Raw genomic sequence first — 13,137 nt, forward strand, 5'->3', positions numbered from 1 at the left:
TGATATGTTTTATAATATGTGGTCACATGGCTACAAATCCGTATGGTTGCCTAGATACAAGGGGTGGGTCAACTTTACCCACTGGGTCACTTTGCCCCACTCTCCCCTATGTTTATTAATTTAATTGATCATCACCACATGTGGCAAAAATGTTACAATTTTGTCTTTGACATAAACAGTATACTATTTAATGTGTAACAGGTTTCAGTATATAGGGTTTAGTAAAATATCTATATGTTTAAGCTTTGCATATGATATGAAACTAAGTAGGTTAAATGTTTATATAGATTCAAACATGTTTATTTACAAAGTTAGAGAAGTTTAACAAACTTTATTGAGAACATAGCCACTGTGTCAACTTCAAAACCAACGAAAAGCCTTTACATTTTCATTAAAAGGTTAATTTTTTACAATTTACACTTAAGTAAATATTAACTTTGCTTTAAAAATACATTTTGCTGCACAAACACAGTTTTGTAAAAACAGACTGAGTAGTCTTAGTTAAAATGATCCACGAAAACTACATTTCCCATGATTCAAGTCTCTGAGCTTAAAGATTCTCGCGCTCCCGACTAGAGTGAAGCCGAAAGTATACTAGGGACGTCCGCGTACGCGCGCCGTCCGCATGACGTCATTTTCGTCATCAGGAGGGTCCGCGGCCGGCCACGCGGACCGTCCGCGTGCAGCCCAAAATTTGAGACCGCGCGGACAGTGCGCGCACAGTCCGTGTACAACAGCGCATGCGCGTGAAAATCTTTAAACAGGGCCCTCCACTATAAACAATTATACAAAGGAAATAGACAGCATTTGCACACATACTATCGTTTTTCTTCTTTAACTTTTACTTCTTCCAAGAACAGAAAGCTCTGGAGCATGTTTGTTTGATTCCTGTTCTTTGTTGTCTTGTTGTTTATTCTAAACTGTGTTTGCAATGGTGGATCAGTTACTTTTCTTCACCTATCCGAATGTTTTAATGTACTGTAAATGTCTCAAAATCAGTGCTGCCCTGACAGCCGGTTAGACTAATAATTTGAATAAGAAATCATTTGTATTGCGTATAGTGTCGAACGCGGCCATCCGCGTGTAGCCGCGGGGACTATACTCGGAAAGCTGCGCGGACGCGGACGCGGAAAAAAAGTATACCCGGGCCTTGAGTGAGCAGTGAAGTGCACTGATGGAGCGAGCGCGCTTTTATTATCGCACACGGGGAGCGCGCGCCCACTTTCATTTCAGATCGTGACGTTGGCGTCACCGCAGGTCCGAAGAACTCTGTAGAAAGGGAGAGCGAAACATTTCCCAGCCTTCAGCCTTACCCAAAAGGCAAGTAGGATTAGGATGGTCATCAGAGTCTATATCGCCTCCTCATCCGGCTCTGTCGCGGTGAGTAAAAGGGATTATCATTATTATAACAACAACAACGCATAACAGAGTTGCTTGTAAAATCAAAGCCAAACATTGACAGTTAGTAGATAGATAGATAGATAGATAGATAGATAGATAGATAGATAGATAGATAGATAGATAGATAGATAGATAGATAGATAGATAGATAGATAGATAGATAGATAGATAGATATGTTTATGTGTGTTATGGCAATAATTGTTGAGATGAATTGACATTACTGTTAAAGTGATTTAAAATGTAAGTGATTTAGGGACATACATAGATCTATGTTTGTTTCTTTTCCTCTTTTTATGTATTGTTTATGATGTATTGTGTGGTAAAGCCAGTAAACTGAACTGAAACAAGACCATGCAGAACATAGATCTAAAATGTATTTAGTGACATAACCCAAGCCATTCAGATAAAAGCTCAGTCTATCTAAATATTCACCATTGTTCTTTGTCAAATACTGTTTCCTGATGATTATTAGATGTGATTTGTCTTGTACTTGATCAAATTAACCTCGGTGCACGTCAAACAGTCTTAAAGCCGAACAAAGTGCATGTTTACTGTACAAACAAACCTCCTGCCAACCCCAACGCCAAGATCACGGGCCAGCACATCAGCTCTGGGATATGCAGCACCCAGGGGAAGCAAGAGAAATGTCCGGATCCATTTAAATCAGATATATTGCAAGGACTGTCTTTCAGCTTTTTAACAGACAGTTCAGTTGACATTGATTTTTAGATCTTTACATGAGAAGATCACAGACTTTTTGAAAAGGCGGCGGGCAGAAGAAGGGACAGTTTGTATTTATTGTCTCTTCTGTGTGTCTTCTTTGTGTTTAATTCAGTCTGAGTCTTTGGTAGATAAAATGTCTGTGTTTGGATAGTGACTCATTCAGTTTTACAGTTCTGATATGGAGATAAAGCTGCAGCTATTTTCCCTGTTTTGCACTGTAGTTAAAGAATGAAGTAATGGTTTAAATTAGTAACGCACAGATTTGCGAACCGATATCTCCTTATTTCTACAAAACCCAGACTTGGTTGTCCTAAAATGGCTATTTTTAAAACTTTGAACACACACACACTTCTGTAATATAAGCAGACTCCACAATTACCTCCTTATGTGGATGATCATTGAAATGAAAAATGAAATGTGCCAGTTGCGTAATATTACAGTAAAACAGGTTTATGTTAGTTGGTCTGACAGTGTGTTTGTGGTTGGTATACTTGATTTTCGGGAACAGTGAATAGTGTATAATAATGATGTGTTTATTATGCAATAAAAGCACAGGAAGTGTCCTCAACTGAACTGCTTAAAAACATACTAAATGTTCCTTTTTCATGTTCCTTTTTCATAAGACTGCCAACAGGTTTTTGTGACGGTTGGGGTTAGGGGATATATAATATACATATACAGGGCTCCAGACTTACCTTTTTCACTAGGAGCACAGTGGCCCCCAACTGAAAATTTAAAGGGATACTTCACCGATTTAGCATTTAGCTTTGTATCTGTAGAAACCCGGCAGTATTACTGAATGACCATGTTTCCCTCCCTCATTTCCCCCTGAGAGGAGAGATATCTGCATTTTGGTTCTGCAAAAAAGTCCTCCGATGATGTAATATGACGATTTTTGCATCATCGGAGGACTTTTTTGCAGAACCAAAATGCAGATATCTCTCCTCTCAGGGGGAAATGATGGAGGGAAACATGGTCATTCAGTAATACTGCCGGGTTTCTACAGATACAAAGCTGAATGCTAAATCGGTGAAGTATCCCTTTAAGGTGCACAACCAGAAAATTTAGGGGCACACACCATAAATCAACATGCTAACCAAATATTCAAATTTCTACTAATTTCCACTTTATTACTAATAAATACTTTGATGATAGATGCACAAAGTACAATGTGCTGTTTCAAATTCAGTGTCACATCACAAAATATTAAAGGTCAAATTTACTGGTTGCACATGTGTGACTGCACATGGTGGCAGTCTGGAGCCCTGATATATAATATACAGTTTGTACAGTATAAAATGCATTGCATCTATTGTCCCCGTAAAGCACATATGCCAACATGTTTGTGTGTCTGAGTTTACAGACATGCTTGTAAGTTCGAATGTTATGTATATGTCCAGAGGATGTTTGTATGTGTTAAGTGAGGGTTGTTCGAAAAAAGCCACTTTTTTTAAAGAACGAGATCTATAATCTGTGCTGTGTGCCAGTGACAAAGCAGATTTTAGGATCAAACTAATACTTACAAATGTACTCAGATTCACATGAACCTATACAGAAGAATAAATCAAAGTGGGATTATAAGGGTTTTACTCCTGACTAACATTTTCCACTCATTAACCTCCCACTGTTTAATGCTTATACATGCATGACAGAAAGAGAACACAGTGAGATTTTTAGTCAGTAAAGGTCAGGATGAAGCAATGTGACAGGTTGAGGAGTGAACATTGAAGAAATTTGTATTGGGAAGATTTGATGTGTTAGGTGAATCTTACATCCACATGTTTTAATAATTTTCCTTTTTTTAGACATTTTTTAGACATTTCTTTCAAACAGAGTAATTTTGCCTTTATTGTCCATACTTAAGGAGGGCACTGTATATGTCTATACTGCCTGTTATATAATAACATCCTAAACTTATATGTATTTATTGTAATGCTGGTTTACAGCAATGCAGATTTGTGAAAGTGCTCGAGGAATAAATTGTATTAGTCCATCCATTTCCACTTCTCCATCCGTTTGACCCAGTTAGGTCAGTTTGTGGAGCGAACATGATTGGCAGACATTATCACATTGACAGAGTAATCTGCCAGTAAGTTCTTGAAGCTAAAGCATCATCTACAGAAATATTTAATCTTTTTTTTCTTAAATTATCCTGTCTACCGAGTTGAACCAGACATTTAAAGGAGTTCCTAAAATGAATCGTATAGACAGAGAATGTCAGCACTCAGTCTTTTGTTTCCAGAAAGAAACAATAGCTGCATTGTGAAGCTGTACAGGGATCAACAGAACACTAAAAACAACTATTGTGGCGTCCTCTGTTTATCTGGACAGGAGTTTTATAGCGCTTTTAAGGCATAGCCAGAACTTAATGTTTAATGGAGAAGTGCTCTACGTTTATTTTTATTGTCTTATAATCACACATCGCACAGGTGTGTCTACTTTATGTGTGTTTATATTCACCACAGTGACAGAAGTCATCTGAAAAGCTCTGCAGACAGCACTTAGCAACATACAGTATACAATAGTCTGCAAAGTCGGCGGAGAGAGAGAGAGAGAGAGAGAGAGAGAGAGAGAGAGAGAGAGAGAGAGATATGCTTCTCATATTTATGTGTCATAGGTCATGTTTAATGACAATGTGTGCATATACACTAGCTAATGGATTAAATCCATTACTTAAAATGTTTGTATACATGCACTGTTGACTTAAACATTGTGTTGTTTTTCCTTTAGCTAAGGAAACTTTGTCTAGTAAAACAAATATTATGTTAGTTTCTTAACTTGAATTGAATCAATTTATGATGGGAAAGTATTTATAAATACTGCACAAAGACAGTCAGTGCTTATGGTGATATGGGTTAAGGGGAAATATTTGACATTTTTAAGGTGTGTCTAAATCCCACTTTGAAGATCAGTATTCTCCTCCCACGTCTGGCTAATGTGAATTTGAATAAAATATATCAATCTAATAGGAAACACAGAATTTCAGTGCCTGCCGTCTATGCGCTCTTAGTAGAGACATGAACACATATTTACGAATAGTATTAGTATTGTAATAACCAGTGTTGGGGAAAGTTACTTTTAAAAGTAATGCATTACAATATTTAGTTACTCCCCAAAAAAGTAACTAATTGGGTTACTTAGTTACTTTTCATGGAAAGTAATGCTTGCGTTACTTTTGCGTTACTTTTTCTTACTTGGCTGAGACTTGATCTCTTTTAGATAGGCCTTCCAGGTGTTTTTATGATTGCAAAAATGTCAAGCTCTGCCCTGCCATCTCCGTTTCTGACTCAAACTGTTCCCGCTCAGGCGCACAGAGTGCATAATTTTACGTTAATATGTTCAGTTTAATTCAGTATATTTTTTATTTATTTAATTAATTAAACTGAAAAGTAACTCGCATTACTTTTTTAAAGCAACACCAAAGAGTTTATTTACCTTAAAATAACGTTTCCAAAAAAGTTTCAGTCGTTCATCCACTCGAAACAGGGTGAACGGCTCTTTCACATTCGCTTTGCAGCCCTCTATCCATCAAAACCGCACTAAAGAAGTTTCCAACCGTCGTGTTGGGGTCCTGTAGTTTGAGTGAAAACAACAAAAACTTGCTTTACGGCAAGTTACAATCCAATCAGAGCCAGCTTTGCTGCAGTATAGTCTAAATTATTTACGACAGTGGTAATGGACAATTCCATTTCCAACCTGTAGGGGGAGCAAAGAGCAAAAACTCTTTAGTGTTGCCTTAAAAAAGTAACTCAAATATTAATGTGTACATTTATAAAGTAATGCGTTACTTTACTCGTCACTTCAGAAAAGTCATATTATTACTTAATGTGTGTTACTTGTAACGCGTTACCCCCAACACTGGTAATAACTGTATTAGGACATTGTCAAAAAAAAACAACAACTTTAGAGTCGACCCACATCATGAAAGATAGCCTACCAGAGCCTGAGAAAGATTCAACGATCAAATGTATAATGTTTACACACATAAATATATTTGCACATGCATTTTGAATTCATATTTGTGAGTACTACTGTAAATCTTTTTAATAAATCTTGCAGAGTTTCATCAAACAACTTTATGTGTGATTTCTCAGGTGAAGAAGCGTCAGCAGGCCATCGTGGGCTTTTTGGAATCCAACCGGATCAATTTCGAAGAGGTCGATATCACCATGCTTGAGGATCGGAGGCTGTGGATGTACCAGAACATTCCTGAAGAGAAGCGACCTGAAAAGGGCAATCCTCTGCCACCTCAGATATTTAACGGAGACGACTACTGTGGTGTAAGTATGCAATAAATTTGTTTGTTTAGCAACTAATCCATAGCGTAATTAGGTCACACGAGAGGGGTGCGGCATTTGTCATTAATAGTCTTACAATCTAATTGAAAAACATGTAATTGTTCTTGATCAGAAGTACATTTATTGTTAACTTCATCAATATACCACAGTTTATATGGTATTTAGTGGTTTGGTAAAATCTCTTTGGGGTTTAATACATCCTCTGAAGTATCTCTCAGACAGTTAATCAATCGACTAAAAGCTCTCTGTCTGGCCAATCCGTCTACACTGGATTAGATGAAACACGTATGGTATGAGATGTTTCAACTTAAGAGCGCAGCAGGTTGTGGGTTGATACTTGCACTGTAAATTCCATGAAGCTAACATTAAAGGCATGCAAATCGATTGTATTTGAAACAAAAAGTAAAGTAAAATAGTAACATTATGCTGTACCAACAAATGATTATTAATTTAGTGTAGCACACTTACACATTTTAAGTAAATAAAAACTGTAAAGTCCCTTAATAATATACTTTAGATGAGCTCTTCACTGTTAAAAAGGATCTGTTAGATTTGTTTTACGTTATCTTAACATAAAGTGTTGAGTTTATTGCACTTTTAAGTATTTTAGATTAAAAGTTAAACGTTTTTAAACCGCTGAATCAGCATAGGAAACTTAACAATGGTGACAATCAACAAACAGACCTGCCGCAATGCATGCTGGGTGCCAACATATTAAAAACAAATTTATGACTCCCATAATGCATTGCAGTTGATTTGTTTATCTTAATTAAACCCATGACCTTTTGCAATGCTAACTCAATACTCTACCACTGGGCATTTTAACAAGAATGTTTATTGTTATAGTTTTATAATAAATAATTTATAATTAATGAGGGCTGTCAAAAGATTAATCGCGATTAATCGCATCCAAAATAAAGGTTTGTGTTTACATAACATATGTGTAACATATAAATATTTTATATATAAATTAGGGCTGCACGATTTGGGTAATTTTTCCCATTGCGGTTATTGATGCTAATATTGCGATGTGCGATTGCGATTAATAATACTAAATGGTATCATGAGTCAACTTGATGGGTTTTAAGGAAAATCCACACACAGTTTAGCTAAAATGTGTATTTGTAAAACTAGAAATGTTTTCGTATTGCCACGTGATGTAGCAACTGCTCAGTGTCAGTAATCCTAAATCCAAAAAACCGCCATACAACAGACCTAGAGTTTTTTTTTAGCTACCAGATCACTGTCAACCTCCTCTGCATCCATCTTCGCTCTGGTATAAGTGACGACGCACACCACACACGTGCGCTGCCTTTTTTGTTAGTTTTTCTTTTTTTTTTTAAACAGCAAGGAAAATCATCAAACTGTTATCAGAAAGTTTGTGTTAACAAGTCCACACATTTATTTATTTAATATAATTGCAACATTTTGCTGTCATATAATCGCACAGGCTGACATCGCGATTGCGATGCGATTAATTGTGCAGGACTAATATAAATATAACCAATTTTTCTTAAATATAGACATGATTGTTGTCAAAAGATTAATCGCGATTAATCGCATCCAAAATAAAAGTTTGTGTTTACATAACATATGTGTAACATATAAATATTTTATATATAAATATAACAATTTTTTCTTAAATATAGACATGATTGTTGTCAAAAGATTAATCGCGATTAATCGCATCCAAAATAAAAGTTTGTGTTTACATGTGTAACATATAAATATTTTATATATAAATTTAACCAATTTTTCTTAAATATAGACATGATTGTGTGTGTTTTTATATATAAATAATAATTATACACAGTACACACACATATGTTATGTAAACACAAACTTTTATTTTGTATGTGATTAATCGTGGTTAATCTTTTGACAGCGCTATTATTAATACATTGTTTATTGTATCTATTACATTACCCCCCATTTAAATGCCTGTTGAGTTAGACATACACCATCCATTATGTCCTTAAACTGTAATGGAAGCAGTCGTCGCTGTTTTTTGCTTGTGAATGACTCCTGGCAGTAATGGTTGGATTGTACTGAGTGTCCATCTAATCTAATAATCTAACAATAATCCTGAAAACCCCACCCCCAGTATCCCTCTTAGCCAAATAGGAATACAAAATGCAAATCTTCTTCTTTCACAATGTGTAAAAATGTCTGACACTTATTAAAAGCAAGGCACATTTGACAAGTGTAGGAATCTGCTATATACTGTAAATAAATAAAAATGAGATGTCCCTGTTGTTTTGCAGGACTATGAAGATTTCTTCCAGTCTAAAGAAACCAACACAGTGCTCTCATTTCTTCGACTGAGCACACCGCCATCTGTAAATAGCTGATTTCCACCTCAAACAACTTTTTTTTATATGTGACTCTGCAAACAAAGTTTTGTTTTATTTTAGATAGCACATGTATACATTGGCTTAAAGGGGTAGTTCACCCAAAAATGACAAGTCATCATTTGTTACAAACCTGTATAAATGTCTTTGTTCTGATGAACATGAAGGAAGATATTTTGAGGAATATTTGTAACCAAACCGATCAGAAGCCCCAATGACTTCCATAGTATTATTTTTCCTACTATGGAAGTCAATGGGGCTCCTGATCGGTTTGGTTACAAACATTCCACAAAATACCTTCCTTTATGTTCATCAGAACAAAGACATTTATACAGGTTTGTAACCACATGAGAGTGAGTAAATGATGACAGAATTGTCATTTTTGGGTGAACTACCCCTTTAAGAGCTGGTAACACTTACAATAAGGTTGTGTTTGTTACAGACTGATCTCATGGAGAGTCGTGTTATAGTCACAAAAATTTTGATTAATTTATTAGTGTCCATGGCACAAATTCAGCTTCCTTTCGTGCCTTGAGCACGAATGTCTTTTTTGTGACTACTTCTATGGATGGTTTTTTGTGTCTGTGGCACGACTTTGTGTCATTTTAAGTATTGTTTTCTCATAATTTTTTCCTATTTTCACTTGGGGTTGGGGTTAGAATCACTTTCTGTTATATTTTTAGATATCCTAACCCAAACCCCAAATCTAACCCCAACTCCAGGTGAGAATAGTTTTAAAAGCGGAAAAAAAACATGTAGAAACCAATACATAAAACTACATCCTACCCAAACCCCAAATCTTACCCCAACCCCAAGCGACAATGATTTAAAAATAGAAAAAAGAGAGAAAACAATACATAAAATGTCACGAAAAAGAAAGTCGTGCCACGGACATGAAAAACTTTTTATAGAAATTTGTGCAAGTCACACAAAAAAGCTGAATTTCGAGCCATGAACACAAATTGATTGGACACAATTTTTGTGACTATGGCACGACTTTCCGTGAGATCATGTTGATTTGTTAACATTAGTAAATGTATGTGCTAATGTGAACTTACCATAAGCAATGTAGTTTTTCAGCATTTATCAATGTTTATTTATGCCGGTACAATTGTTCATATTAGTTCGTTGTTTAATTACAACTTTGAATTCAGGATTTACAAATACAACCTTATTGAAAGTGTTACTGCATAAATTGTATTATTTGTCGCTTAAAGGGATGGTTCATCCAAAAATAAAAATCCTGTCATCATTTTCTCATCCTCATGTTGTTCTAAACCTGTATGAGTTTTTTTCTGATGAACACAAAAAGATATTTTGATAAATGATGGTAAACACACAGCTGATTGTAACCATTAACTTCCATAGTAGGAAAAACAAATACAGTGGAATTTACCATCATTTATTAAAATATCTTCTTTTGTGTTCTTCAGAAAAAAGAAACTCATACAGGTTTAGAACATCATTTTTCACAAAATTTTCATTTTTAGGTGAACTATCCCTTTAAGAATAAAGTCCACCAATATGAAGTAATACAGTTTCATAACTGAGCAGTTTCAATTTCAATTTTTCCTAATTTGTGAAAGGAGGACTAAAGTGTAACCCAATGAATTTCTTTTCTCTGTAAAGGACTATGAATCCTAGATTGGGTAAATTATATTTTACCTATTGAAATACTGTGGTATCGCCTCGTCTCCTGTGATCTGCTCTTCCTCTGGTCTGGAGCCCTCACTGCCTGAAATGCTTTTGCCAAACACATGCTGCCCCCCCGGCCCAGCTATTCCTAAGAAACGTTTACTCTTACAAACACACGCACACATATGCAGGGTTACAAATGTTTCCTAGTGAATTATTTATGTGTTTCTGTTTTATTTGTCATAATTGTGTTGCATGAAAGGCCTGATGCACAATTCATAACACGATACAATGATGAACGTGAACTTATACTGTATGTTTCTGTGTCTGTGTGCATGAGCATTCATAGTCATTTCGTAAAGAGCATTTGTAGATGATGCTTGGAAAGGATCTACACTGCAAAAATTACTTTCTTACTTAGTATTTTTGCCTTGTTTTCAGTGGAAGTGTCTGGAAGTTCTTGGATTGGGATGTGTTTTCTTGATGAGCAAAATGACCTAGAATGGTTCTAGTTTTTAGACAAAAAATATCAACTTTAAGCGAATTTGTGCTTAAAACGTGCAAAAAAAATCTGCCAATGGAATAAGAAAAATTTTCTTGAATTAAGTGTTTATGAAAAAAGTAAACTTATTTCAAGAAAATGTGTATTATTCCATTGGGAGATTTTTTTTGTTTGTTTTGGGCACTAATTTACTTAAAGTTTATATTTTTGTCTAAAAGCTAGACTTATTTTTCTGGGTCATTTTGCTCATCAGGAAGGTGCATCTTGGTTTGGGAATTTTTGGATATTTTTACTGAAAACAAGACAAAAATATTAATTTACAAATTTAAGTGATTTTGTGCATAAAACAAGCAAAAAAATGTGAAAATTTTTCTTAAACACTAAATTCATGAAAAATTCAAGAAAAATTTGCTTACCCCATTGGCAGATTTTTTTGCTTGTTTTATGCACAAATCACTTAAATTTGATATTTTTGATCTAAAAACTAGACTTATTTTCTTGGGTCGTTTTGCTCATCAAGAAAAAGCATCTTGGTTTGGGAATTTTTGGATATTTTTACTGAAAACAAGACAAAAATACTAAGTAAGAAAGGCATTTTTTGCAGTGTAAGTGTGATATTGATGGACTTATATCCTATATGTAGCTGATATTAAGACATGCACTGTTGTAACTTGCACAGAAAGAATCAGAACACTGCAAAAAAAATATTTTCAAGAAAAAAATTCTTGGTATTTTTGTCTTGTTTTCAGTACAAGTATCTAGAAATTGTTGAATTGGGATGCTGTTTCTTGATGGGCAGGACGACCCGGGAAAATGGGTCTAGTTTTGGATCAAAAAATCAAATTTAAGTGATTTTGTGCATAAAACAAGCAAAAAAATGTGAAAATTTTTCTTAAACACTAAATTCAAGAAAAATTCAAGAAAAATTTGCTTACCCCATTGGCAGATTTTTTTTGCTTGTTTTATGCACAAATCACTTAAATTTGATATTTTTGATCTAAAAACTAGACTTATTTTCTTGGGTCGTTGTGCTCATCAAGAAAAAGCATCTTAATTTAAGAATTTTTAGATAAACATTTTCTGAAAACAAGACAAAAATACTAAGATTTTTTTTCTTGAAAATCATTTTTTGCAGTGTAGGCTATGCAAAGTTGTATGTATGTGTGTATCACAAGCCGTGTTGTTGTTGTTGTGTGTGTGTGGGTTGTTGTGAAAGTGACGTTCTTGTCAAGGAGCTCAAATAGATAAGGAAATCTAGGGAAAGTTTAGCGTTGTCCATTCATCAAACTTTGACATTATTTAAAAATGAAGGAGTTCAGATGGGAAGCCAAAACTCGGGCTCAAAACAGGAAATAGCATCCTTAATATCTCAGCATAACTGATCCAAGCTCAGTGTTTTCTCTGCCTAAATTGACTTTCAGTGCTTTAATTCAATAATAGTAACCCTGTTATGCTTTATGATTTCGGCTTTTATTTCTGAAACTGTTGCCAGCCTTTATTCCTTTTCTAAAACAAAAATACAAAGAACTCATATTTTGTAAGAGGAATATCTAAACCTCTGTTTGTCAATGTGTTTGATTTCTTCTCAGGGTTATGATAGCATTCAGCATGTAGCACCAAGCACACCAATGCCTCAACTTCATATATACAGTAGCAACATTAAAGTCACACAACTGTAGAAAATAAGTTTACACAAAAAGTTAGTTTTTTATGTTTATAAATAAACATTTTTTTTTCAGTCTTTCTACCATTCATTATAATAATCCCTCTCACTTATGAAATGATTTTACATAAATGAGCACTTTGTTTATGTTCACAAGCACATACATTCCTTTTTAACCAGCGTATATTGATGTACATATGAAGTTGTTCAATTTCACAATGTAAATGTATAAATAAAACAAATCTAATTTGTGATAAAGTATATTCAAGTGCTTCTTTCTGTATGTTTCTGATATTGTGTTTTACATTCATATATTTTTAGGAGTGGATAAAGTCATTTAACTTGCTGAATGTCTCCTTCCCAGCAAGTTTAAGAGGCCTAGAGATTGTGGGAAAATGTTATTGGTCTATAAATAGATATAGATGCTTGTTGCTTATGCTTTTAATAACAGTAAAGAGGGTGAATGCAGAACAATACAAAAGGCATACAACATGGACAGTATGTATTTGTATCTGTGACATGAAATTAAAGGTGTTGGGTGTGTAAAGTAGTTGACTTGAGGT

At 34.8% G+C, this 13,137-nt stretch overlaps 1 protein-coding gene across 2 annotated transcripts; it reads left to right on the forward strand.

Moving 5' to 3' along the window:
- The first annotated feature begins 1,192 nt into the window (after positions 1-1,192).
- sh3bgrl2 (SH3 domain binding glutamate-rich protein like 2) lies at positions 1,193-12,837 on the forward strand. 2 transcript variants are annotated; one of them, XM_073875421.1, is made up of 4 exons: positions 1,193-1,380; positions 6,220-6,405; positions 8,688-8,759; positions 10,395-12,837. In XM_073875421.1, exons 1-4 carry the CDS (start codon positions 1,336-1,338, stop codon positions 10,416-10,418), a joined length of 327 nt encoding a protein of 108 aa, XP_073731522.1. In that variant the 5' UTR covers positions 1,193-1,335; the 3' UTR covers positions 10,419-12,837. The 2 variants fall into 2 exon arrangements, with proteins under 2 accessions (XP_073731522.1, XP_073731524.1); XM_073875423.1 differs by having other exon boundaries at positions 1,195-1,380; positions 8,688-8,762; positions 10,404-12,837.
- Positions 12,838-13,137: the final 300 nt, after the last annotated feature.

This window comes from Misgurnus anguillicaudatus, chromosome 13, assembly GCF_027580225.2.
Source record: "Misgurnus anguillicaudatus chromosome 13, ASM2758022v2, whole genome shotgun sequence".
NCBI classification, from domain to species: domain Eukaryota; kingdom Metazoa; phylum Chordata; class Actinopteri; order Cypriniformes; family Cobitidae; genus Misgurnus; species Misgurnus anguillicaudatus.

What these genes read in the sequence shown, in the direction of transcription:
- sh3bgrl2 (XM_073875421.1), top strand. Translation starts at nt 1,336, where the DNA reads ATGGTCATCAGAGTCTATATCGCCTCCTCATCCGGCTCTGTCGCG. An exon ending in CCTCATCCGGCTCTGTCGCG is followed by an intron (nt 1,381 to 6,219) that starts GTGAGTAAAAGG and finishes GTGATTTCTCAG; the next exon opens with GTGAAGAAGCGTCAGCAGGC. An exon ending in ACGGAGACGACTACTGTGGT is followed by an intron (nt 6,406 to 8,687) that starts GTAAGTATGCAA and finishes GTTGTTTTGCAG; the next exon opens with GACTATGAAGATTTCTTCCA.